The sequence below is a fragment of the Cystoisospora suis genome (assembly GCF_002600585.1).
Source record: "Cystoisospora suis strain Wien I chromosome Unknown contig_6364, whole genome shotgun sequence".
NCBI classification, from domain to species: domain Eukaryota; phylum Apicomplexa; class Conoidasida; order Eucoccidiorida; family Sarcocystidae; genus Cystoisospora; species Cystoisospora suis.
Genome location: NW_027159153.1, coordinates 1 through 25,905, shown reverse-complemented (window position 1 = coordinate 25,905; position 25,905 = coordinate 1). Strand labels below are relative to the sequence as shown.

General features: G+C 52.1%; 3 protein-coding genes across 3 annotated transcripts; all 3 read left to right on the top strand.

The window, feature by feature from the left end:
• Positions 1 to 1,169: 1,169 nt before the first annotated feature.
• On the top strand, positions 1,170 to 14,417 carry CSUI_009932 (zinc c3hc4 type (ring finger) domain-containing protein; the record flags this gene model as incomplete). Its single annotated transcript, XM_068070040.1, has 11 exons — positions 1,170 to 2,960; positions 3,826 to 3,958; positions 4,403 to 4,471; positions 5,344 to 5,562; positions 6,723 to 6,788; positions 7,455 to 7,628; positions 8,405 to 8,667; positions 9,030 to 10,765; positions 11,467 to 12,450; positions 13,162 to 13,256; positions 13,854 to 14,417. Exons 1-11 carry the CDS (start codon positions 2,770 to 2,772, stop codon positions 14,415 to 14,417), a joined length of 4,494 nt encoding a protein of 1,497 aa, XP_067917986.1. The 5' UTR covers positions 1,170 to 2,769.
• A 2,229-nt stretch (positions 14,418 to 16,646) lies between these two features.
• Positions 16,647 to 17,829, top strand: CSUI_009931 (cytochrome c; the record flags this gene model as incomplete). Its single annotated transcript, XM_068070039.1, has 2 exons — positions 16,647 to 16,978; positions 17,503 to 17,829. The coding sequence occupies 2 exons, from the start codon at positions 16,647 to 16,649 to the stop codon at positions 17,684 to 17,686; spliced, it is 516 nt and encodes a 171-aa protein (XP_067917985.1). The 3' UTR covers positions 17,687 to 17,829.
• A 2,123-nt stretch (positions 17,830 to 19,952) lies between these two features.
• On the top strand, positions 19,953 to 25,840 carry CSUI_009930 (3 5 -cyclic nucleotide phosphodiesterase domain-containing protein; the record flags this gene model as incomplete). The annotated part of the gene is made up of 13 exons (XM_068070038.1): positions 19,953 to 20,192; positions 21,221 to 21,664; positions 22,041 to 22,131; positions 22,372 to 22,423; positions 22,785 to 22,949; positions 23,079 to 23,189; positions 23,480 to 23,711; positions 23,813 to 24,010; positions 24,254 to 24,394; positions 24,764 to 24,840; positions 25,005 to 25,068; positions 25,329 to 25,400; positions 25,769 to 25,840. Coding segments are annotated over 13 exons (1,959 nt in total), but the record flags the coding sequence as incomplete, so codon positions are not given.
• Between the last annotated feature and the right edge of the window lie 65 nt (positions 25,841 to 25,905).

Genomic DNA, 25,905 nt, shown 5'->3' with positions numbered 1-25,905 from the left:
ATAAGGAAACCAGGTGGCAATTGGCCGTGGCAGTCCAGAGAGTCCTCTCCGAGTGACAGTTCAGAGAAACCTGGCAGAAGTGGCTGTGATGAAGAGAGGAGTTCTCTGGAGTATTACCCCGTTGGAGCTGTGTGCCCGTGACTAGCCCGCCATTGTCGCAGTAGGTCCGTCTTCTCCGTACTCTGATCAGATCTGTGGGCATTACCGTAGCTGTGAAACAGTTTGAGCGGTGTGCAAGAACTCTTGCGACTGTACCTGAAGCTGAGTTGCTCACATCGATATGTTGACCAGGCTCCAAGTCCGGCACGTGGACTTCCCGATACCATCGTGCTGTTGACTGAGCAAGGCAAGAGCTTCCTTCGCTGGAAAGTATTAACCGCGTTGCGTCTTTCGAATAGAATCAAGCTGATGAGGCGGCAGTTCGCGAGTTTCAGGCATTGCAGCCGCTAGCAACTACTCGGAAGCTAACACGGCACTACAAGAGACTACTATCCGGATAGTATGCTTCCCAGCCGGACGGGTAGTGTACGAGCGGGCTCCCACGATTGATGACTTGCAAATAGCCGTCCACATGTAGATGCGGGCTGACCGAGAGCGGCGGCTTTGAGCAGCTTCAGGGTTCCGAGACGGCCTTCTACACCTCCATCTTTGCCGGATCATATACATACGTTGGTGGAGAGTGAACCGGGGATACCACACAATAACACCCCCCGCTCTCAAAAAGATACTGCTGTGATACGGTGACGGTGATACGCATACTTGCGATCGAGCGCTCATCAGATGCCAGCACTCTGGTACCACCGTCACCTTTCGGCGAGAAAGCGCTCTACACCCTCTTCCATAAAAAGGCATAATACATTAGGAGTCCGGCCCAAGAGTGATACGCCTTGGGGACACACTTGTGTGTAAAAGGAGAGATTGCGCAGTAACCACAGGTTACAGGAAAACGGCGGTTCAGCGGTTCCACACTCCATGCAGCGTACCGTGACACCTTGAAGCGCGAGGACTGGAGAGTTCGTGTCCCAAAATTGCGATTGCTTCCTCAGGGTCGCGCCTCAGTACACCTCTGTCTCTCTCCTTCCCTAACGCATGCATGCAGATCTCTGGTACAAAAATTCTTCTAGGCGGTTGTTAGTCTGCTGTCCATTCGTCGTTGCAGCTTGGCAGCAAGCTCAGACTGAACCGTTTGGATTCACCACATTTCCTGAAAGCCCTCCCAAGAGGCACTGGGCCTTCTTTCCGAAAGAACAGAGCCCTGCGGTTTTGTCTAAGACAATGCAGTGGTTGAGAGACATAAGTCCCATCATCGTCTCTTCCTTTCCCGGCCCCAAGGCCTGACTGGTGACTCCGTGTGTGATTTTTCATGATGACAGCCAGAGCCGTTCAGGCATCCGCGTTTGTTGTTCTTTCCCGGCCAGTGACTAGCATTTGTGGCTTTCTTCTTGCAGTGTGAGCAGGAAGGCGGATAGCGCGCTTCCCTGCTCGTTTCGCTCTCCATGTTTTCTGCCTCGATCTGTCAACAGTTGGCTGTTCCTGTGCTGAACTGCCGCATGTCAAGTACCGGCCGTCTGCCGTTAGAACCTTTTTTTACGTCTCCCTTCGTCCTTTTTCTTCTTTTTTTCCTGTTTTGTCCTTCTTAGACACCGTCAGGACGCAGGATGGGGGGGACGACTCTCTTCCCTTCTTCCGTGACCATCTTCGCACTCTTGTCGAAACAACTAACTTTCCTGGGGGCTCATCCTACAGGCTTCCCACTCTCCCTGCCTTTCTCGCTGCCTCATGCTTAGTTGCTTTCTCACCGGTCTCTGTGTCGAAACAACCAACTTTCCTGGGGACTCATCCTACAGGCTTCCCACTCTCCCTGCTTTTCTTGCAGCCTCATTAGTAGTTGCTTTCTCACCGGTCTCTGTACTGGCAGCCGGTTGCTTGTATAGTCATGCTCTGGACATCGTCTTTCAATCAGTCGAACTGCTCTCACATGGCGTGTAACTAGTCAAATCATACACTTTCCCCACCCCCAGCGGTAGTATTAGCGACGGTTACGGCGCCTCAGATGCGCCTTGTCATTTCCGTATCATCCCGTGCTTTTCTGAGCGTTTCAGAAGATATGGTCAGCACTTGCCTTCGGTTGGCGTTGAGTCCCGTGCAGAAATGGAGCAGTCACATGTCTCTCGTCCTGTGAGTCCGTGATTGTCACGAGTCGAGATATACCTTCGCGCAGGAGGGGTCTTCAAGGTTTCCCTAGAAGCTTCTGGTTACCTCTCTTCTCCACCTTTCATCTGCCAGATCTGCCTATGTTGTTTTTCTTGGGAAACTCTCTCCTCCAGTTTTTCCCTCTTGCGTCTTTTTGTCTGCTGCGTCTTTTCTCTTGTCTCCCACCAGCGTACTTAGTGACATACACGGTCGGTCGTCTTCTCTGTCCGGTGGCGCTTAGATATATAGCATTTTTTTTCTTTGGATGAAATCTCGTTCTTCAGAGCTTCTCCGCTGAGAGTCTCCTCTCATACGACTCAGGTAACTCCAGCCTTCTTACTTGTTTTCTGTCGTCGGCTTTACACGTTTTCTCCTATCTTTTTCAGTAGAGCTACGGGCTACCTCAAGCTTTCTGTCTTTCTCCGAGGAGTTCAATCCGTGCCGCTGACATGTCTTTTTCTTTTTCCTCTTGTTTGTTTTTCTGTGGATATGTCAAGCGAGCTCATTCAGTTGTTCCTCCTCCTCTTCTCATAGAGACTGAGAGCTCTGCGTGGGTGAAGTCTGAAACGAAAGAAAATGACGGAGCCACTCGGGGGTTTTGTAGGAGGGGGAGGGGCTAGGGCGGTGGGACGTCGAGGACAAGGGGGAGGGAGACAAGATGTCTGGTCTCTTCGTGGTGGTATCGGGGGTTTAGTCGCCGTTTCCGCTGCATGTGTACATTCACTCATGCATACGCCAACTCTTGCCCGATGGATCAGATCACATGAGTAAGTAGCAGCTTCACTGCATGGCACACACACGATCTTTTTCTGTCTACGCGGCTGTGTATGTTGCATGCGCTCCTGTGTATATAGATCTGAATTGCGGCACGAGGGACTGAAAGAAACCGCGGAAGTCGAGACGTTTTCATTATAAAGAGATAGCTTTCTCAGAAATACAAGAGACGGGCCATTGTCATTCTCCTAGGCTTCTTTGCTGCTGTCTGGTACTGTATCTATTTACTCATGTGTGTGTATACATGTGTATACATATACGTGTAGGCTGAGTCACATCTGTCAAACAGTCTCTGAATCCACCTCACATACGTCTTGGATTCACACATGGTAGTGAGGAGGTTTCCTGCAGTTTGTCGGATTCTAGTTTCTCTTGTTTTCATTCTGATGCGCGTTTGATATTAGGGCCAAGAGGAACTACAAAGAGCAGCCACGGCGGCGCTCTAGTCGTCCCCGTACCGAAGCCCGTCACTTTTTCGTTGCGTTTTTTTCGTTTCGTTCTGTAGGTACACATTCTGTTCATGGAACTGTATACATACATACATACAGGTTCTTTAGGTATCTAGATACATGCTGCTATCATGGGGCGTAGCCGCTGCCGAGGTAGCGGGGTTTCGTTCACCAGCTAGCTCCTTTACAGCGCAGATACGGAATGATCGAGAGGTAGTCTCGGCGTTGGTCGATGGGAAGTAAATTTTGCGGGAGCGTCGGGCACGAATTTTACTTTGTGATTGAGAAGATGATAAACAATTCGGTAGCAGTAGTTGCAGAAGTAGTCGGAGACCGCCTCTCCGTTCTTCTTACAGTTTCCTTTGTATGATGGCGATCACCGTGCAGGAAGTTGCTTGTTCTTTTTCAGCTCTTTAATTCTGTTATGGATTTGGCTCATGTTAGTAAGCTACGTCCTGATGGAAGTCTTTGCTTGGTTTTTCCTTGGAAATCTCCGAGCCTTCGAGCGCAACCGGGCCAGGGAGAAGATTTTTGAGAAAGCTGTAAGTTTCTGTTTTGATTCAAGTACAAATTCAGCAACAGACAGGTCCTAAGGTAGATCCAGTTAGATGCTTTCGAACATTTACAGGGGGTAGACACATCAACATAGAGAGGGCGATAATGTGTATCATGTGCATAGGCCCTTCAAATACTCTCTGTTGAGTACACATCTCCTCACTCTGTTTCTGCCTAATACTTCCGCACATAATTGTATGGGGGTGTCGGGAGGTCCAGGGAGACTTCTGCAAGAGCCGTATGTCTGCGTGTCAGATGAACCTTCCTCAATCCAGAGCTGTTGATAAAAAAAAACTTGTCTCTTCCTGTAGATGTTTACATGCGTAGACGTGTATGCATGTTCGTATGCAAGGCTATGACAAGTATGGTAAGGTAGAGCGGAGTTGTAGAGGTGCTCGTATGTACTTTGATCTGTTATTTGGTTGGGCCAGGTGCAAGGAGCCATGCTGGTAGTAGCGATTTCCTACGATTTCCGAGAAGCTCTCTACTGGCTCATCTGGGTAAGTTCTCCTCTAACTCACTAGCCCGTTTTGTGTCATAAACGACAATAAAGACACGTGTATGCACGTCTGTCTACATCTTAACTTTGTCATGTATTATTCGCCCATGTATATGTATATACGCATATATGTATATTTATAGATAGATAGAGATATATTTCTTCATATCCACTGCGTGATGTATCGCATGTAGAGTGGACAGTGACACCCGATTTGCTGTAGTTTCCGCTCTGTGTCTCACACTGTTTCGACATATATATGTGCGTATATATTTTTAGGTGCTCACGGTGTGCCTGTGTGTAAACGTATCCGGTAGCAGCATGTTCGTAGTTGTTGTAGACTACTCAACAGTAAATGAGTATGCAGAGCAATCGTTCAGTCACTGAGAGAGGTCGAATGGTTTCAGTTCTTTTCACTCGAGGCTGGTATTTCCCAGTCCGCGCTCAACACGAAGTTCCATACTTCTTCTGTCTCATTTCCTACATGTTGAAGCTTTAGCGGGGGCTTGTGTGTACCTTCTTTTCGTGGCTATATCTATCTATATATATATTTTCCTAAGCCTGGTGTAGACATGTGGATGGATAGATAGATATAGCCGGTCAGCAGTCCTTTCACTGCAGTTCCAGGCCCTTATGGAAAGCATAGTCACGAATGGTGGCAGGAGCATCGGTATTTTATGCAGTAAAATCTCAGTAGGTGCGTATTCTTTAGCAGGACAGACCGATGTATGTGTTAATACTCGCATCTGACCTGAGTGACTTTTCTCGAACTCAAAGAAAGGAGATTTGGAGGTAGTTGCTTCCTTTGGAGTGAAGTTTCTTTTGTCGATTCGGGTTTTTCCTGCCTCCTGTTCTACTTTCCTTCATTGAAAGCTGACCCCGACGACATTTCTGGCGTCGTCACTGAGGCTTATCAAGGACCGGCTCAACAATCCCATCCCTGCAGATGCTATTAGTCGCTATCGGACAAGCTTCAAGTTTTTCGTCTACTCGGCCGCCGTTGCATGCGCGTCATTACTATGGATGATTCTAGGGGCGGGTTTCGTCTTTCATGATGTTCACCTCAAAACAAAGATCATTCTCCTGTATGAAGTACGTCGTTCTTTTCCGTCCTTTCTCTCTGTCTCCATGACAAAAGGTGGCGCAAACCTTTTACACGAAAGGGAAGGAAGCAGAATAGAAGAGAGAAAGCGAAGCTGCTTTCTTCACGTCTCTGATACGAAGAAGATCCATGTTTTTATTGACGAAACTAAATGGCAGTTTAGTGACAAATCACATCATCCTCGCACCGTGAATGACGGGTGTGACCTCTTTCTTCTTCTCCGCAAGGATAGAATGGAAAGACTAGGAAATTCTCAAAGGCTTTGTGTCCGAGAAGAGAGTGCAACATTGCCAGGGCAGGGGCGCTGCAGTGGCTGCGGTCGCCCGATTCATGAACGGGACTCGAATTCACTCTCTCTCAATCGCTCGGCCGTTGATCAGTCAGGAGAGGTGGTCTTCCATGTGTCCACCTGTGCTGACTGTCTCGACTTTCTGGAGTGTAGGAAGGTCTTGACAGGGGTAGTAGTAATCTTGCAACGAGGAGAAGCGAAAAACGGCTAGACAGAAAGTGAACACGTGAAGATCTCAGAAAGAGAGTGACTCCTCACTCGTAACGTAGAAAGAGTTAAGAATCGCCAGGGCTGGAAGTAAAGAACAAAAAGGACGAAAAAGACTTCACACTCCGATAGTCTTCTCGTATATCACGAAAAGACCAGGGTGTACACACAAGGGTGTCACCCAGTGTATCGTTGTCAGGGGGTGTTTCTTTTTCTCGAATCACTTCTTTGGGCTCTTGTTTTTCTTGTGGTGTGCTGCTGGTGCCCACCTGGTTCTTGTTTTGAGAATAGACGGCGAGTCTGCCTTTCAAGGTCTTCTTCATTTCTGATCAACTTTCGCATCCGTTTTATTTAGCTCTTCAGTCACCGGGTGTTCATATCTACCTGGTGTAAGCGCTGGCTTATTGTGCCTTAGAACAAGTAACGGATACACAAAGATAAAGCAAACAGTCGTCGTAACATTGACTCTTCACCCATTTGAACGTATTGTCGGTTAAAACAGAGCAGGAAGGAAGGTGGGAAGTGTGGTGTATGAGTGTCTGCAGAATGTATGCATATCCCTATGTCGACATCTCCCTACGTGTCCGAACACTCGGTGTGAGACCACGATTCAGTATCCGGTGAGAAACTTCACTGTGCTTTTTTCTTTTATAGGTCACGTCTCTCGTTCTTGCATGCATCAGCGTGCAGCTCTCCCTTTTCGCCAGCCCCTCTCATCACGTAAGTCTTGATACTTGGATGGAAGAATGCGAACTTCCTGCTGCCTAAAAAGAAGAAGAAGTCTGCTGAGTCAGGAGAAACGGGGGGAGGAGGGAAGACTTTGAGGGCCGTGTCCATGTGTCGTGTTGTTAGCGTCTTTTCTCACCAAGCATCTCTCTTGTCTTTGGGAAGGACACATTCAAAAAGAAGCTCATCCTTCTTTTAAACCTTTTCTTGTGATAGTAGAACTTCCTTGTCATTGCAAAGCAAGCTTGTTGTTCCTCTATTCTCTTATATAGTTCCTATGTACCTTTCTTTCTCCCCACTTGTGATCGTTATTTCTTGTTTCCTGTAGAGAAAAAGAAAAAACGTCAATTATACTATATATATAGATATATATGAACACATAGATGTCTATCTCGTAGTGAGCCTACCTCAAAAAGGGGCCAAACAATGTGGTCGTTTCTTACACCGTTTCCTCTCCCCCCCCCCTCGCCTTGTTCTTCTGCAGCAGTGTGTTCGTTTTGTCGGGACGACAGTTTTTTTTCTGATCTGGCTCGTTTCCAACCATTTCACTTTTCTTCTCTCATCTTAGCTTTCGTTCTCGTATCGATGGGGCGGGTGGTGTAACTGCAGCTGAATAGGTGTAGATGAGCTGAGCTCATGTCTCCTCTGTGTCTTCTACAGGTCTCCTGGTCAGGGGTTCTAGTGTCTACACAGCTCATGAGGATCTTCTCAGGATTTTTTCTTGTTCTCCAGCAGTTTTTCGTGTGGCAACAAGGGGCGAGTGGAGTGATTCATGCCGCCGACTTACTTCTTTTCATGCGTATCAAGACAGCGATAGCGACGATACATCAAGCTGTAAGAGAGAATAAACTCACGTTTTAGAGCAGGAGTCAACAATGCATGCATCACCTAGCAAAACTTGGCGTCTTCTCGGAGCCAAGTTGATGGGATGAAGGGCACTTAGCAGTTCAAACATATCACTGTTCTTCCTACTACTGGTAGTCACAGGTGAAATCGCATTGTCATGCTTTAACACGGGTCCTAGTGCTGTTACTACTATTAGGTGTCGCAATGCGAGTGGGTACTGTTAGGACTGCTGCTGTCACTACGACCATCTACTGCATAGTGGTACTCCGAGCCGTAGTGGCTGTAGTGCCACTAGCTAGCGTGAGTAGGCTTCTACTACCACGCTATCGTTGTCACACCTATTGCGCAGGTATTTCTCGCTTCAAGGCACCCCTGTACGGATGTAGCCTGCGCCCTGTAGGGTGAAACAGATAGCTGACTTTTTTTGCCTTGTCTCATTCCGCTTGGGCAGTGGATATCTGGCTTCGTGTCCAGTTATTTGCTTCTTAGAGAATGCATGCCTTCAATCAACAAAATGTCTTCTTCCGTCGAAATGTTTGCGTGAGGTTTATAGGTACATGTATGCACACATATTCATACATATCCATATATATTTATTCACACCTACATCTTACGAGTGTGTCGCCCTATCGCGATATCTTCTATACACTGGAGGGAAGTGTGCCCGACTTGTGGGGCTGGCAGTGTTCTTGTTCGTTATATCGCTTATCGTTGTTTTTTGTCACGTCGTGTCTTGGTTACGTCTCTCGTCTTTCTGTGTATAGTCTCAAGCACTTCGTAACCACGTCCTTGTATGTCGGACGCTTGGGAGCGCGTTGCCAGACGTTGAAGGAGATGATGAGGGCGGCGATGATCAAGGTGGAAACAACAGCAATGACGACTCGTCGGGATCGAGGCTTTTCTGTGTGATTTGTCGGGAAGCAAGAAGGCGAGGCGAGGGATTCAAGAAGCTTCCTTGCAGTCATTCTTTTCATTTCTCTTGTCTACAACAATGGCTTACTGCAAGCTCTAGTATCATATGCCCCATGTAAGTCATCAAACGTATGTCTTCTTTCTTTCCTTCACTGCGCAAGAAGAAACGCACATGATACTGTTGTTTGCGGGTCCGTGTGCAGTCCTGAAGCAGGATATTTCCTTGAAAGGGGTCATCATGGTGTGGCATGTGGTCATCTGTCTGAAACAAGACATGTCGCTCACTCACGGATGTTGTGTGACATCCACCGCCTTTGCATGTCTTCCTTCTTATTTCCGATCTTGGTGGGCACATGAGTAGAGCCAACCACACTACCTTATTTTTCCGTGTTCATCTTTCTTGTTCTTGAAGACGCTTGTACATGGGGAATGAACGAATGAGATAACACACTCACTACCTTTGTCGCATATTTTCAGCTGCCGCGCCCCTGCTCTCCCATCGGTTAGCCGAACAGCATCGAGATCGGGACAGACCCGCGGAGCCACAGGCGGAGGTGCTGCTGCTGCTGGGAATGGTACCACAAGGAATCCTCCCTCTGACCGTACCCAGGGCAACACTCAACAGCAGAGTAGCGGTAGTACATCAACAAGTGCAGGACCTTCTCATCTTGCGTCTCAAAGATCTGTACCGCCTCCGTCATCCGAACGTCATCCGGCTAGTACTTCTCCCGCCACTACTACAGTAGTCGACGGAAGCGCAGGGACGTCGTCGTCACCATCGTTAGGTGAGAGGGCGAGTGGTGCATCGACCGTAAAAAAAAACGCCGATGCTCTTGCGGCTCAACATAGAGGAGGAAGCCTTGGAGGAGATCAAGACCGAGGAGTAGAACGAGCAGGCGCAGAAGAAGGAATTTCTATCAGGGTGACAGCAATGTCTGGGTGTTCCAGTTCTTCAGCAGCACCTTCTCATGCTGAGAGGCATCTCAACTCAGCAGCTGTCAGCGGGAGACCTGACTGTTCAACGGAGGGAGGTACCGAGCAGCTCTCTCAGTTAAGTCAGGGAACTCCGTCACAAGGTTCATCTAGTCAAAGCTCAACTTGTGGGATGCAAACCAATGAGAGGTTACGAGAGGAAGCACAGGCATCGTCGTCCTGTCAGCCGTCCACACACGGAGTTTCTTCTCCCCCCGTTGGCGGTGAAGGAGGTGCTGGCTTGATCCGGCAAGGCGTGGAAAGGAGAGGTATGGAAGGAGAACAAGCCTCGGCGTCTGTGGATAGTAATCGGGATGGATCATTGGGGCAGGAGACCCGAATGACTCTCGAGGATTCTTCTCCATCTAGGTTGCTACATTTCTCTCTTGAAGGTGAGAAGAGGAAAGATTCAAGTAAGGCAGAAGGTAAACGAGTCTCACCCAGTGTATCGGCTCAACCTTCAGGTACTACGTCTTCTCTTGTTACCGGGCCTTCTATCTCAGCTTTCTCAACTCTTTCCTCTTCTTCTTCTGTCTTATCATCTTCTCCTGAGACCAAGCAAGCATCAATCTCTTCTTCTTCTCAGTCGTCGCCACCTCCTCCTGGCTCTGTGTTTTCGTCTACGGTTTCTTCAGACAGCAGCACCCTTACCGGGGTGGCTGTCGGCCCTAGTGTTCTGTCTTCTCTCCGGTCAGGTAATGGAACTTCTTCCAGTGGAGGAGAGCCATGGGTATTAGTACAGGGCGTGTCTCCTTCATTCCGGAATCCCTCGAGTTCGCCTGCTTTTTCTGAGGTGGATCGTCCTTCCTATCTTTCTGTGAACTCAGCTTCCACAGAGCAAGCTGTTACTTCTGCCCTGTCACTTTCTTCTGTTCGTCAACATGAATCTTCTTCCGCCTCCCACACAGAAAGGGCGTCCGCTTCTTCATTGGCATCGTCCTCTCTTCCTTCTCCTGTCGTTTCATCTTCTCCGAACTCTTCATCTACTTCTCACTTCCGAGAATCATCCAATAGTCAATCAAGCTCCACGGCTTCTCCTTCAGTCCCGTCTTATGGCGTATCAGGTTCGTCTTCTCTCCCTCCTCCGGAGGGACGAAGACCGCCGTCTGCTAGCACCGCGGCTGCCGCTTCTGTCCTGGCGGCCGCAGCAATGGAAGCGGCGGCTGCCGCGGGGCGGCCGCAGAGGGATGAGAGTGCGACAGAGCAACAAGATTTTGAAGACGACGATGAGTTTGAAGAAGGTGAGGTTCTGTAAACTGTATGACGAAGAGGACATGTGTGGCTGCTGTCTGTGTACTACGTATGATCTGTGGGTGGTTGTCCCTTAACTGAATTCCTATGTGACAATGTGCATCTGACCCATGTTGCTTCGCCTGTGTCTCGACAGCCGTATTGCCTGTCTCCGCGTTGATGGTGCATGCGACACCGTCGGTACTACTGTATGGAGGAGGAGAGGTTATCTGTAGCTGCCCTGTGTCGACTTGTTTTTGTGTGAACGTGTACTCAAAGATGGAAAGAGCGAGTCCGATAATCTTCACACATCGGGATACGTTTCTCTCATGGTGTGAACCGCAAGGGAGGAGCCTTGGTAATTCCAGTGGGAAGCAAGAAGATTCAGCTGGACATCACCGAAGACGGGCTAAAGAGAATGGACTAGAGACGATTTCATACAGAAGGAAAGTGTACGAAAAACGTTCGTCTGTGTACGTGTACGTCGAGAGTGAATGGGAATTCAGTAGGTGGAACCAATGTAGACGTCAAGGAAAGGAAGTGTTACTTTGCTGTGCGTAGATTTCCTTCACGCCTTCGATGGATTCTTCATATCACGAAGAGGTTACTAGGGTGATCCACCACCCCCTAGACTTTCTCTTCTTGGTGGTGTTAACCCTCTAACTTGTGCGAGATGTCCTTTCTTCTGTCGCTCTCTGGTTTGTTGCTTCAGAACCATACCTTCCTGTTGTGGTCGTCGTAGCGCTTCCGTCGTCAGATCCTGAAACTGTTGCTGCGGCAGCAGGTCTCTTCGCTAATTTCTCACCAATTCCTCTTCAAGCAAGGGCGGCAGTCGGGCGGCCTCCCCCTCCTAGCCCTCCACCTTCTTCTACGGCTTCTCCTCCTGCCCCGTCTCCTCCTCCTTCACAAGGGATGACTGTTATGCCACGTCTAGTGGTGACGACTTTTCCTAGTACTCCTGCACCTTCTACTATTCAATCTTCCAGTTCACCTACTCTCTCTTCTTCTTCTTCTTCCACAGGAATTTCTCGTGACAAGAGAAGTGAATCCATGAACACGGAGACTGCGAGTGTTTCTCAGCCTTTAGGTCCTGTCTCCGATACCGCACCCTCGATTTCAATGCCTGCCACAAACAGTGAGACTGGACAGTTGTTGAGGAGGACTGGGGACTCGGAGCAAATGCCTCATTCAACAGGACCTATTTCCTCGAGCTCCGCAACGGGGACTTCATCCAGCCGAGTGGCAAGCGGTTGTCCACAGAGGGAGAGAGTCACTGAGACAGGACTATTAGACAACCGTCAAATCAAGGGAGGAGGAGCGAGTTCAGATGGAGGTCAGCAGGAGAGACAGGCATATACGCCCACATCTGAAGAGAAGACTTTTTACAATGGAACGGCATCATCTGTTGAGGCAATGCCAGCGGGTGGTGTGAGTGCTGGACCTTCGCAGGGGGACACCGCGGGTGGTCTCGGATTTTTGGGGACCCCACAGGCTACGACAGACCAGAGTGATGGTCAAACTCAAGAGGGGCAAGGAAGAAGTGATGAAGAAATTGCAGCTAGTCTTGCTGTTGAAATGCTAGCCCAGGAAGCGGCCTCTCTCGCGACGGAGCCATATGTTGCCGCTGCTACTGTCTGGGGCATGACGCATGCGGCCGCTCTGAATCTTACTCCCATTGCTGCATTCCATGTAGAGGGTGAGCCTGCCTTGCAGCGGTACTCTTCCGCACCCTTTCTTTTTTCTTCTCATCCCTATAGGATACAACTGCTAAGTGTTTCATGACAAACTATATCTTGAGCAGTAGCAAGCATCTCATCGTGTACTCATCATTCCAGGAATGAAGACATTGGATGATAAGTCTGTCGTTCTAGCGATGGCTTGTATATCTAGTCTAGGCAGATTGGCAAGACTCACACCGGCGACTCTACGACTTTTGAGGGACTCTCGAAGCAGCAGGGTGAGGAGGAAGGAACACCGGAGGCTCACTTGGATTAGGGTCGGCTGTGCATGATGATGGGGGGCTGCTGCTGCTGGAGACGCTCATAAATAAATGTGCTTCGTGCACAAGTGAAACACTTCTTATGGCGCAACTGTGGAGGTTGTGGTGGGTGCTGGGGGATTCTCGCTGATAGGTAGGCCGCTGATCGAGTTTTATCCAGTGTGTCAACAGATGTTCACTCAGAGGGCCCCTCCTACTTCTCAGTTAGATCGAGGACAGAACGGTCTCCTTGCTGTCGTTCACACTCTGTGTGGGTCGATGCACATGTGTAGGTGTAGGCGTAAGTCTGCAAACGTATATCTTCGTGTACCTATGCCAGGACAGCTGTGTGTCCATCTCTCTACACCTAGGCAGCTGAGTTTCGACGGTCTGACCGCACCTTGTAGGCTTTTGTGATATTCCCTGCAGTCCCAGACGTCTTCCTCGATTTTAGTTCTTTCAGCGTGCCGGGATTTTTTGGTCGCTTGATTGAGAGGGTTGCCAGGTACCTCATAGGCTTGACGGTGAGTCAAAGGACGAACTGTTGTCTGCGGTATCCAGCACTGGTCCGGACCTACCTTCCATATATTCCTGAAAAAGTTTCACCGTACACTCATTCGTAACACATAGATAGTCCTTTCGCCCAGAGTGATCTGCCTGCGTTCGGTACGGGCTAAGGGCGAGGCTTGAGTAACACCTGGAGGGTGAGACTTATACACGGTAAATGTTTTCTACTATGAGGACGTGAAGCTTTCTTCTGTTGGTTTCGAGGCGCGTTTCTGTTGGGTATGACATCCGGTTCTCGGACAGCCAAAGCGTTGGTGCGTATCGGTTGTAGACGCGAAAGTGTGCGTTGCTCTTTGTGGGAAGCTGGCACCAGTATCTGGCGGACGAAGTCATAGGAGTCTTATCAGCTCGACTGTTGCGTGTGTGGCCGCCCCTTCCGGATGACTCCAACAGTATGTGTGTGGCCGTCGTGCAGCGCGCGGGAGTCTTGTGCGTAGCACATTGTGTCTCCGGAGTGCCAGCTTCTAGTTACGTACTCTCGTGTTGAGGGCATGGCATGCCCAATGAGCAAAGCCCCCTGTAGTCTTCTATCAGGCATATGTGTGGATTTCCAGGGCATAAGGGTAATCCCATTACCGGCGCTTCCTCGGTTTGCACACCAGCAGTTACGCGTAGTGCCCCAGCTGGGGTTTACTCCCGCGAATGCCCCGAATACCGTGCCACCTCAAGGGGATGCTTGGCTGCAGCAGCAGCAGGCAGAGCGAGAGAGGCCCGCGCCTCTCGAGGCGCGAGAGGCCCAGTCAACGTCAGTGCAGCAACCATTGCGAACAGGCCAGCATCTGTGTGGTGGGACTGGTGAGACTGCACAGTCAGCGTCGTCAGAGCCGGAGAAGTTGATGCCACTCGAGGCATCCTCAACGGAGGATCATACACACCAGGTGTCCGAGAATCAGGACCAATCACAACGGCAGGAGCAGCAGTTGCAGCCTCAACCAGAGCAAATACCAGGAGGTGGCGACCGGACAGGGGCGGTGCAACCTACATTACCACATCCGGGTTCCACAGCGCTTCCAGCAGAAATAGGGCCAAGCCTGGTCGACAAGCACGCGCAGGACACACAGTCCGCAGATGGACAGGCACAGTGTGGTCTAGATCAGACATTGAACCGGCCATACTAGCAACACCTAAGGGAGGTGCGCACGTCGGGCACCCCGAGGTGTATGGCTGCTGCCCCGGAGCGAATTCTCCTTTGGTAGGCGGTTGCAGCGAGCCTCCGATCTCCCCGAGAGAGCGGCGGTCGCAGTCACAGCAAAGCTGCGGGGACAACGAGAGCCCGCTGGAGGAACCGTCATCGTCTCAGCCCGGAGACACGCACTGTACGCTTTCAGAAGAAAAGGCGTGATGTTTCCGAGTGCCGTAGAATTGACCATGTGTGATGCTGTTTTGCCGTAGTTTTAGCAGTAGGTGGACCAATGCGAATGCCAGTTGGAGTGACAGAGACATATAGAAGTCGGAGGGGTCCACAGGCAGAGTCGTACTAGTGTTCCGGTACTGTGAGCTACCTGGAGAGAAGGCCTTTTGTTTACAGACAAGCGTTCCTAACCCTTTCCGTTAGCTCCTCTGAACGGCTTGCTCGCAAGCGCGAGGAAGGGGAATCCCAGGATTCGTCCCCGGTTTGTTTGGCATTGTTCTGAGACACCCGGAAACCTGCGAGGGCCGTTGTCGACCCATCCGGCGCAGCACCGAGCGTTGGGCTGTGAGATTCCCGAAACAGCAATGTGAGCACCCCCACAGCAGTTGAAGTGGGGTAGAGCCACCACTGTAAGTTGCAAAGAACACGGTCCGGTGTTTACGGAGAAATACAGGTATCTGGCCTAGTGGTGCAACTATTTAGCTCGTTCTAGTACGCATGTTGAGCGCCAGCACGTCGGGAAGGAACCCGCTATCTGCTTCACTTTGACTAGCCTATCCGGAGTCCGTGAATTAGTTGCAGCGCATGTCACACCTCGAGCAGTGTTAGAGATAAGCCGTCAGTGAACCGCGGCGTCTCCATGGCTCAGTAGCATGGCCAGGCGTCGGGCAGCAGCCGAAGTCGGAAGCGCAGTAGCACCACTACGACCGGTTGTTGGTGGCCAGCGAACCCCCGGAGTACTATGCCAAGGCGGGACAAGAGCAGAGTCCTTTTTTTTAAAGCTGGCAACTTCCCAGGCAGCAGGCAACGCGAAGACAAACCGCGGACCGCTGCTGACAGGCGAGCGGACTGGCTTTGGATGTCTGCCGAGAGTGAACAAGGGTCTACCGTTTTGGGGAAGGCTAATGATACAGGGTGGGCACGGTGGTGTCCAGGCAACTCAAGGCACATCGTATAATACTCTCTTGGTACTACCTGTGGATGCGGGCGTTGTCCGGATGTAACGAGCACGCGTCGTGCGGACGGCAAAGACTGCCAGCCGGCGTGCAGTGTCAGATCGGGAGTGGTGAACGCGGTTCGTAAAGAGGAAGGATGTAGGGGAGAGGACCGAGACTGCGCCAAAGCCATGACGGGCTCCTCCCGTCGTCAGGGGAGACTGCCGGCTGCCTGTCTCGTGCGTTGAAACGCTTTTTCCCCAGTTTTCCAAACGCTCCAGGGCGTGGTTGCAGGACACGCCGAAAGTCAGCCAACACCTTTGAGTGGCGTCCTGGTTTGGATGGGACCCCTCTAGGGCAAGCTTTTGACGAAAACGCCACACGCGCAATCATGGACTCCGAACTGCGATTCGCCGTCTCTTCGCGTGCGACTTGTTGATACCGCGGCTAGGCACGCCTGATCGGGGATCGGAGATGACCGGTGGAGACGCTACCTGGCTGTCTGCCCGGTGTGACCACCTGGCTTGAGGTGCCTCCAGACTCGCTCTCGATGTAGTCCAGTGAGTGTACGGGCAATTACTTTACTTACAGCAGGACACGCTGCTGGCGGCTGAGGACCCGCCATCCCGAATCGACGCGCAGCCGACTGTGTTGAGTCAGTACGGCCCGTACGGGAAAATCCCCGCATGTTTGTCAGGAAAGAAACAAGAGCCGCACTCAACTGGGAGGCCCCCTCGTTCCGTGTACACTGACCACGCTGCAAGGCAGAGCCTCAGCAACTTTTCTCTCCCAACAAGACGCGCTCGGAGGGACGGGGCCAAATTATTGTTTTCGTGTCATTTCCTTGTCGGGTCCGGCTTCTTAGATTTTTTTGTTTTATTGGGCAGCTATTGTTTCAGGACGTGCAAACAGGCGGTTGTAAGGAGAGAGTACAATTGGGGAGAGTCTTATTAGCTGGTAGATGTTGGCTCCTGAGACCAGGGGAAAAGTGAAACGCGACGGACCTTCCTTCACTGTCCTAGGCGGCGCAGCTGGTCCCCTCCCCTCTCCAACTGCAGAAGATGAGTGATGGATATACGACAAATCGTTCCTCAAAAGGGGGCAAGGCTGCGCGGCCGTCTCGTTTTGTTGAGGACGACGAGGTTACTGACGACTTCATTGCCCCTGCTGGAGACGCTGTCCGCGGTGCGAGGCTTTTCAAAAAACACTGCGCGCAGTGTCACTCCATTTTCCCAGATGGTCGCCACCTTATCGCAGGAAACACCTCATGGGGGCCTACACTATGGAATGTGTACATGAGGACAGCCGGCGTTGAGAGAACGACCAGCTTCAACCCAATCAGTCAACACATTACAGACGCCGGCATAGTGTGGAATGACGCTAATCTTATGAGGTAAGCGATCATGCTAACCGCGCCTCTCTGTGCATGAACACTTCAAGGCACCTCGAGTGCTGCGCTAGTTCAATGTCAGCCACCATTTTTGTGTTCACGCGCCGCTCGCGGTGCTCTGCATATTCTCGTGACTTTCAGCAGGTGACGACCGACGCAGAGCAGTTCGCTGGTGCGTAAGCGCGCAAGTAGACCCATTTTTGTGTGGACATGCCTCGGGCGGGTTTCCTCGAAATTAGCTTCATATTGATTCCTCTGGAGTCCCTACGGTCCCGGATGTGCAGTTGCAACCTGGCGCACAAGTTTCTCTTTGGCTGGAGTGCGTAGAAGAGTCTTCCTGGCAACCGTCTCTAGTGCAGAGAGGGGGTTCGGTGTTTGGAGGCGGGCGGCCTCCTGAAACTCATACATTTGAGTCAACAGCCGGTCTAAACGTCCTCATTCTCGGGCCTCAGTGGGCGGAAGTTGTCTGACTTCCTCCACGTGCGAACGAATTCCTCCTGATACCCCGCGCGTGTGCCTTTTTACAGGTACATGAAGAACCCGAAGATGTTCATCAACGGTGTAGTAGGCATGAATTTCTTCGGGATTTCCAACTTTCAGGACCGCGTCGATATCATCCACTACCTGCGTACGCTGACGTGGTCTCACCCGAACGGACAGAAAATTCTTGAAATTATGACCAAGGAAAGTGATGGCACTCCTACCCATTAGTCCCACCGGGCGGGGATAGAGGTGACGCCTGCGGTGTCACCGTATGTATGCTGTTCGGCTCCCTCTAGCCGCTGTAAGTTTGAGAGAACATCATGGAGAGTCCACCTTGCTTTCCGGCAAGTGACCCACCTCCGCAGCACCGGATGACGCCTCCTGGCTTGGATTTTTTTGCGTCACGCTTCCCTTGTTGACCCTGAAGTGACTGTTGTCGAATTCCGGGGACTACAGTTGCATGGGCGGCTTCGGAGAGGCCCGTACACAGAACAACTGCAGCCATTTGAATGATCTGGCAGGATCTGCTGCCTCCCCGCGTGCCATGGCGCGCTGCTGACTGTGTTCCGCTACTGAGGACCCGCGGGCCGAGCTGCCGGTAGCGTTCTCCGTCAAGCAAAGCAAAGAAAAACAGATTTTCTGCGGCGCTGAGCTCTCGCACGCCCTGCCGTGCGTTGGGAAACACGAAGCCGTAAGGGTCCTGGCCAGCAGCACTCCGTTTGAGGTGGTTCTTGCACGTCGCTTGCAGTCTCTTCTCGGTGGAAAAGTGCGCAGCTTGCTTCTGCGCCGACTTCCCATACCGCCAGGTTTGAACCGTGCTGGATCACCCAACACCGAAGCTACCAGGCAACCATGTCTGTAGGTCAGGCCACCGCTCTGTTGCAGCGCGTAGACTGCAGCGTCTTGCACCGCACGACTTGGCCATTATCCAGGACGAAGCACAGGTGCAAACCGCCTACTGTCCTATGCGAAAAAGGGGGGCCGTGTCCCTGCTCAGCCCTTTTCTAGATATCCGTTACGCTGAAGCTGTGTGTGAAAAGATGAGGGCCACCCACCGATGATAAAACCTGCAGTGTTCCTCCTATGCAAGCGAGCTGTTCTCTGAAGGGAACCCCCCCGAACATTCCCGCCCTTCGAGAGTACTTGGCCAGACAGCCCCTGCCTGGTCCTGAGGCGCTCTCCGACCTGGCCGCAGTGTCTTTGTCCGGAGTTGCGCTCACCCGCGCAGGAAAAAAACAAGAACTCTTCTCTACGTGGAGCGCACTGTGATGAGAGCTGACCGGCGGCTCCCCCAAAGAATGACCTGCTCGCCTCGCGACATGCTTTACGAATTCTGTCTCGAGAAGAGAGGGCGTGACCGTGGGAAGCTCCTGCAAGAAATCATCGCGGAGTCGGACCCACGTCCTCAGGTACCAGAACGGTACATCACTGTTGGGGCGAAGAAAGGGGCTTCGCCGCTGACGCAAGAGCCCGGCGATCGCGGTTAGTTGTGCAAGCCAGAACTAACTAGCATCGCGCGCCGCAATCATTACCCCGAGAGACAGTTGCCGTGCCAGAACTTTCTTGACGCGAGTTTCTACAGCCGCCTGCGAAAACGCGGCGGCTTCCGTGAATGCCCGCGCTGTTTTTCCGCACTGCATGCCTTCTGGTGCACGCATGAAAATTGATTATTCTGTATAGCAGACGACGGTGATATCTTTTGCACTTCCGGAGTAGTCTCTGACACGGGCGCTCTGAGGAACCCTTAACCGCACTTCGCTGGAAGCTCTAATGGTCTGGAATCGAAATACTACTGCTGGTGTTGTGCCTGACTCGGACACGAGATTACGCTCCAACGAACGCGCGAAGCGCTTGCGGAGCTTTCCGTTTGTTTGGCTGAATTCTGGAAAAGCTGTTGCCTTCGTTGTTGGGGTGAAGGGAAAGGAGATCGAGCCTCTCGCACCACGTGTGCTACGCAGACTGGTACTGTCGCGAACTGAGCATCTCATTGCTGGCCAGGCCAGGCTGGGAGTGGCGCTTCTTTCTCAGTCACCGTAAACCAACTGCCGCGCTCAACCTACCTTTAGGTTCGACTTTCGGCGTTGGCCGTCCAAGTGATGCCGTGATTTGGTGCCCATAGTAGAGGGCGGGAAACAGCATGCCCCTTGAATTTGCCTGAGCTGACGAGTCGAGGCGCAACTAACAGTACCTTTGTCCTCCCAGGACGGTTTCAGTGAACGTCACTCAGTCTCGGAGTGGACGCGAAGCCCCAGTTCGCAGGATGAGGCGTTTCAGGCACAAACCTCGCACACTGTCCAGGAAGCTTTCCTCTTGTCAAGCTTTTCGCTCTTAATGCCGTGGAACTCTCAAGTGGCAATATTGCAAACCATGCGAAAAGACAAACTCATCCCAGCAGCGACTTTGTGCAAGGCACGCTGCGCCAGTGACCAGAGCAAGTCACAATCTACTGGCCGTCTTCGTCGACAAATGAAACGCCCAGGTCACCCGCTCCACAATGTGGTTCTACACGTACCTCAAGCATCCCAATGACGTGCCTTCTCTGCGCACGCATATACAGTCTAGCAACGTCTTCCTTCGTCTCTGGCCTCAGTACTACCTCCCTGAGGAGGAGCGTAGAAGTCTGATAGTTAGGCTCTGTCATGTTGTCTACTACCTCGGAACCTTACTTTTCCTTACTGCCCTTACGTCGTATACAGTCCTCGAAATCCCTTCTAGCCCTTCGGCAACTGTTGAGGTAGGTTGACAATGCTTGAAAGAAGAGGTGGTAGCTACCATTCAGGACTGGCTTCGTCACTATCTCTGTGCGAGGTCTCAAGTCGATTCACTGTCGTATCGGGTAAACCGCGCAGACGGGAAAGGAAGCTGTTACACGACATGTGCCCAGCTGCGACTGAAAGGGATGCCTGTTGGCAAGCCTGTCGAGGGGACGTGGAGCTCTGCTCAAATGGACTGGTTAGGCAATTTAGGCGCCGGAAAAGAACTGGAGTACGTGGAAGTTCCTTCATCGTCAGACATGTTGCACACTGGTTTGTTTGACGGTAACAAGAGTTTGCGATGAGTGTAGTGTTGGAGCTGCTCACAAGGAATAAGGTGGTCTCGGGCACGTCTCCCCCCTTGAGAAGTATCATTTCGCTGCCTTGGGTTGCTCTCACCGTCTTCTAATCTACGAAGCCGCTAAAGCACCTCCCTGGCTCTCTATGTCAGCAACTGGCCAGGTGCCGTCCACAGGTCAAAAGTTACCAGGGAAAAAAACCGCCTCAGTACTCCGAAGGCGCGATACTCAGATTCGATTGAAAACTACCGTGGTAAATGTTCATTGTCGGGCAGTGCATGTTCCGCTGATCCCTGTATTTGTGTTGAAGTCTGCACTTTTCTTTGTAAGAATCCCCTGCGAGACCGAGAACTCTCGTGAAATACCTTACCTGGGTACTCGTTCTGGTGTCAGGAAACCGACACTGTGTTCAGTTGCCTACGTAAAGAGTCTGTGTGTGGCAGACAGCGCCGTAGGACTACGACTGACGGGCTCGACCGCAACAGAGCGCACGAGCCTGCTGGGTTACTGACCATCCGCACGGGATAGTTCGCCAGTCAGAGCGGAGGAGCATCGCCTCTTGACAACTGAGGCAAGAGGTCACAGCCCGCCAGGTCTAGTTGGCCACAGCCGCTCTTGGTCCTTGGTGTTATTTCCGCGTTTAAGGGCGTTCCCTCATGCTTTAGGAAGCTTCGCTGATGCGTCCTGTTTCTGTGCGTCGGGCTCTTCAGCTCCTCTCGCAGCTCTTTCCCTTCCATCCTCTCAGCGAATGCGACGATCGGTTGGCCTGTAAAGTCGACTGCGTTCTATATGCCTTTCCGGACCTTGCTTGCGCGGACAATCCCAAGCAAAAGCTGACGTTTGGAGGGAATCTTTATTCAGATCTTTATCTCTACACTTATCCCGACAAAAATGTGCAACAGAAGGCCGATGCTGTGGCTGCGTGGGAAAGATGTTACAACATTATGCGTCAAACGACGGGGGAACTCCAAGGGCTAACGATCGATAGGCGTACGGTTGCACGCACGCATACCTGCTTCTCAGGATGCAAGGCGTCAGCAGAACTTACCTTCAATCAAAAGCTACCCGACGGGTCGCCGATCATTTTCAGCCCCCCTACGAGTTGGGTCCAGATGGCCCCAGAAGGGACGGCGCCTGAGGATACTCGACCACCAGTGAGTGAGCTGCCTGAGAAGCGGCTTTCTACCAACGGAGATAGCTCTGTGAGAGCCCGCACTTTGGCATGATGATAAATGCGGAAACACCTGTGTACTTCAGGACAAGCCTCCCCTTACGTACCGGGGGGGCTCCGCGGAGTGACTATCTGCCACGACTCGCTAGCTCTGCAGCAACGCACCGATCAGTACCCACCCACAACTGCAGCTCTGGGTCCGCGCGGAGGAACGCCCTTCTGTTTTTCCGTCCGTCGAGACGGCTGCGATTGCCTACCCACTCCCGCTTCGAACAGAAGCCCGGTTTCCTCGGGGGCGCTCGGCCAACCCTTAGGTGAAGAGCCGCTCAAGGCTGTGCCTCTCTCCCCTTGCTTCCCAGTGCGATGCGAGCAATCCTCCTTCTCTGCTGTGCGTGGAGCCCTCGGATTCTTGCCAACCAGTAACCCTCCCTCATGAGATCTGCATCGGAGGTAAGAGGTCGGATCCTTGCCGTTCGACTACGTCACCCGGTGGTTTGCGACCAAGTACAAGCAAACAGGGTGACCGGCAGCCACCGGGCGCGCTGAGAGATTCCTCACAAAGATCCTGACCTAAGTAGCCGATTTATTGGCGGTCAACCTCCCCGCCTTCGCTTTGGAGTCATCAGTTGCTTAACACACTCCGCGCAAGCGGACACTCGCCGCTTGGGGGCTTGTTTTTCATGTTCGCAGGCTCGGTCGTCTGTTTCGATATTGTCCGCGTTTTGATAGCTGTGGCTCTGGGGTGCGTCCCTATTGGAGCGAAAAAAGTGATGACTCGCGATCGCGTCTCCTGGTAGTGTCACCCTGGACGGAGCGTTGCACGAGCAGCTGCCCTGGTGGCCCCTGTCCTACACATGTCTTGGTAGCGCAGCTCGGGGTGTGAGCTCAGATACAAACGACAGGCCACTAGTCATCTGATCATAAGGGAATGCCGTGGGCGTGATCACTAGACAGCTCCGCTTGCCTCCGTGGCTGGTGCCGGCATCGGCACGGAGTCCGGGATTCACGAAGTCGCTGCTGGCTCAGTGGCTTACTTCGGTATGGCAGCAACCTCCTCAGCTGTGACTGTCCAGTTCGCTTGCTCACGCCGTGTCTCCTCGCAGGTTCGTTTGGAACATTATTTTGGAGTTCCTCACTGTCTGGGCCATGGCCATCGACGACTCCGACCCCCAAGAGCTAGCGCGCGCGTCGGCCAAGTGCGCCTTACAGGTCGTTATTTCTGCACTTATAACCTCCTCCTTCTTTTTCTTAATCGCATCGCTTTCCAGGTACTTAAGCTTTTTGCCGGAGCCCACCCCGGCCCACAGAGTCTTTGAGGACTTGGAATCTAGAGTCCGAATCGAGAAAGCTACTTGCCCGTAGCGGGGGTTTCTTCGCTGCGTGTCTTCTTCTGCAAGGATTTATGAGGCCGACTCCCGAGTCTCTCGCCGAGCACTCTTATGGTCTTCCTTTTGTGTCGTCGTAGTTGTTGACCAAATCGTCAGCGTCCTGTTCAACGTTTTGGTATGGTAAGCTTGGACGGCGGTGATCGCAACACTCGGTAGCGGGGTTGGAGACAGTCGAGATACATCGCCCACCCCGTAAAGGGGAGTGTCAGCTCAGCCTTACTGGCCCATCAGGACAAAGTACAGCATTGGCCGGGTTGCTCTTCCCACGGGATGGAAGTCCTAGGCTCAAGGGTACTCACAAATGTGGACTACTCGGCACCAGGGCTCAGAGGCAGCCAGCCAATCTGGCTCCCCACTGCCAGGCTTACGGATGCCGACTGCAAACATGAAACAGCCTCTTCCTGCGACAGGTACACAATTCTGCGGCGCTGCGGGCGGCAGCCTCCTGACGACTCAAAATTCCATTACAGCCTCCGCCCTTCGCCTTTACTAGTAAAGGTCAAGAAAGGGACCCGGAAGATTGTAAACTACAATGGCTTCGAGTTGTTTTTTACCATTCTGCTGGGCTGGATGATTGTGGACCTCACTTCACGCATGATTATTTGTCAGTTTTTCTACGACCAGCCTGAGGTAATTGAACAGGTGAGCGATGCCGTCGCCAGCCAATGATTTCAGTCCGCTGGCGTTGTTGGATAACGTCTGACGCCGGACTGCTGACTCCGTTGTCCACTGCATGGCTCCAGGTGGACTCAGTCATGAAGGTGATTGACTTCATTATTCTTGGCCTGTTCGTAATCGAAATAGCTCTGCGAATTGCTGCTGACGGGCTCAAGAACTACTTCTCAGACCCGGTGAACACCATCGACTTTTTCCTGGTCTTCTTTGGCTTCGCAATTCAAATTCTAGACTGCTTCATAACAATCAACAAAGGCATCGCCAACGTACGTCTCACCAAAGGTAAAGGTGAAAGACAAAACCGGTCAGGTTGTTGGTTTCCTAGCGCAGCTGAAGGACAGACCGCCCTTTTTCTGTTGAGTGTTGGCCCGCGCCTTTGAGAGGAGCAAGGGCGCGCGTCCCTCAACGGACCTCGTAGCTTCTGCTAGGTTCCTCCCCGGGTGTACCGCATGATTCAAGTTCGGGATCTTTTCGCTGTGAACCCGCTGTTTGCCTCTCGCCCCCTACAGGTCCTTTTCATTTTGAGGCTTGTCCGCCTTTATCGATTGCATCGGCCTCCCTCCGGATCGCTAGCAATAGGGAAGAAGGAGGTCTTTGCCAACAGGGTGGAGCGTATTGTCGCTGTTCTAAACAAGGCTCTGGAAATTGAGGTTCGTTGCCGCGTGTCTCGAGTTTACTGCACGCCCTGACAGACGAATAAAAGGTAGCCGGGGACCGTCAGTGATCTAACAGATGGACCGCTTGGGGGCTTTCACTGCGTTCACGCACTGAGAAAGAAACAGTGCAAGGCGCAACATCGATGACTTTCATGAGGGCCAAGGTCCTGAAGGATGGGAAGTTGGAAGACACTGATAGGTACCTCATGGTAGCGTCGTGTCTCCTGGTAGCAGGGCTTGCACGCATTAAGCCTCCTGGGGTGACTGAGCCAGCCGTCTTAGCCGCTAACAAAGAGCGGGTTTCTACCGCGACTGAAGCAGTTCTGTATTGGCGGTTGGCTACTCCGGCGTGATCCCACACAGGAACTAACAGCCCGGGAAAAAGAGAGTATTAAATGGCTTATCCAGACAATATCGTCAGGCAAACTCTACGAAATGGGGTGAGTGTACGTCCTGGTAGCAGAACGCTACAGTTAGTGGGAGTCGGTTTCGTGACCGAGCCGGTGATCCGGCGCGTGGGCGACGAGCGCGTGAGGTGAATCGTTTTCGTTGCTGACCAAGCTGAAAAATCTGCATTTTACAATCTCCCTGCTTTTCACTGCAGCACTGAAGAAAAGAAGAAAACCGACAGCCATGTTCAGGCCTGGATGTCGATCATTTCAACTCAGGTGGGCTGTCCCCTCTCTGCAGGCGATTGACCGGCCGCCTTCTGACACATCAGTCCCCCTTGCGCCATTGCAGTCAGTGTCACTTGCGCTGTGATGGCGTTTGATTGCGGTTGGTTCTAGAGCTTGGCTTGCAATTCTTCTCGTGCGTCACGTGGTAACCACCTGCCCGCGCAGCAGCTCGTTCTCTGTGATTGGAGCCTCTCGGATGTACAGGGGAAGACAAGGGCTGCTCTTCGTGCAACTGATTTTGTGGTGTGCAGTCGCAGAGTGCAAATCAAATGGCTGACGACATGGAGAACATCTTGCTTGAACGCGTGAAACAGATGACGAAAGTAGGATTTTCTATGTTTTGGTTGGGTGGCGCGTCCGTCCGGTTTTCCGCACAGCTGAAGTCGCGAGACCACACTGGCCAACAAAAGAGGAAGGTGCCGACTTGTCACCGAGCCTCAAGTGACGGAACAGCGTCGCGCATCCAGCAGCAGTCAGCCGGTCTCCACTTGCCCAAGCTGGCTGTCCGTGTGTGCCGTTGCCGGTCTGTGACCTGCCGTCACGTGGGCGGACTTGTCATCGGGAGGGCCGTCTGCGGAGTGTTTGTGAACGGAGTGGCAACCGGCTTTCACCTTCCCCCATCATCTCCTATCCTTGAGTCCGCACACGGCTGCCGTGAAGTTCAGTAACCTGGGCTGTTGTATTCGCGTAGGGAGGAGATACTGAGACGGATATGCCATCCGTGTTGCAAGTAGAATACGGCATCGACATTTCACTTGATCACGTAAGTTTCCATCCTTTCCCGTTCTGGAGGCGCCCCCCCCCCGCGAGGGATAACTTTCAGTCTCC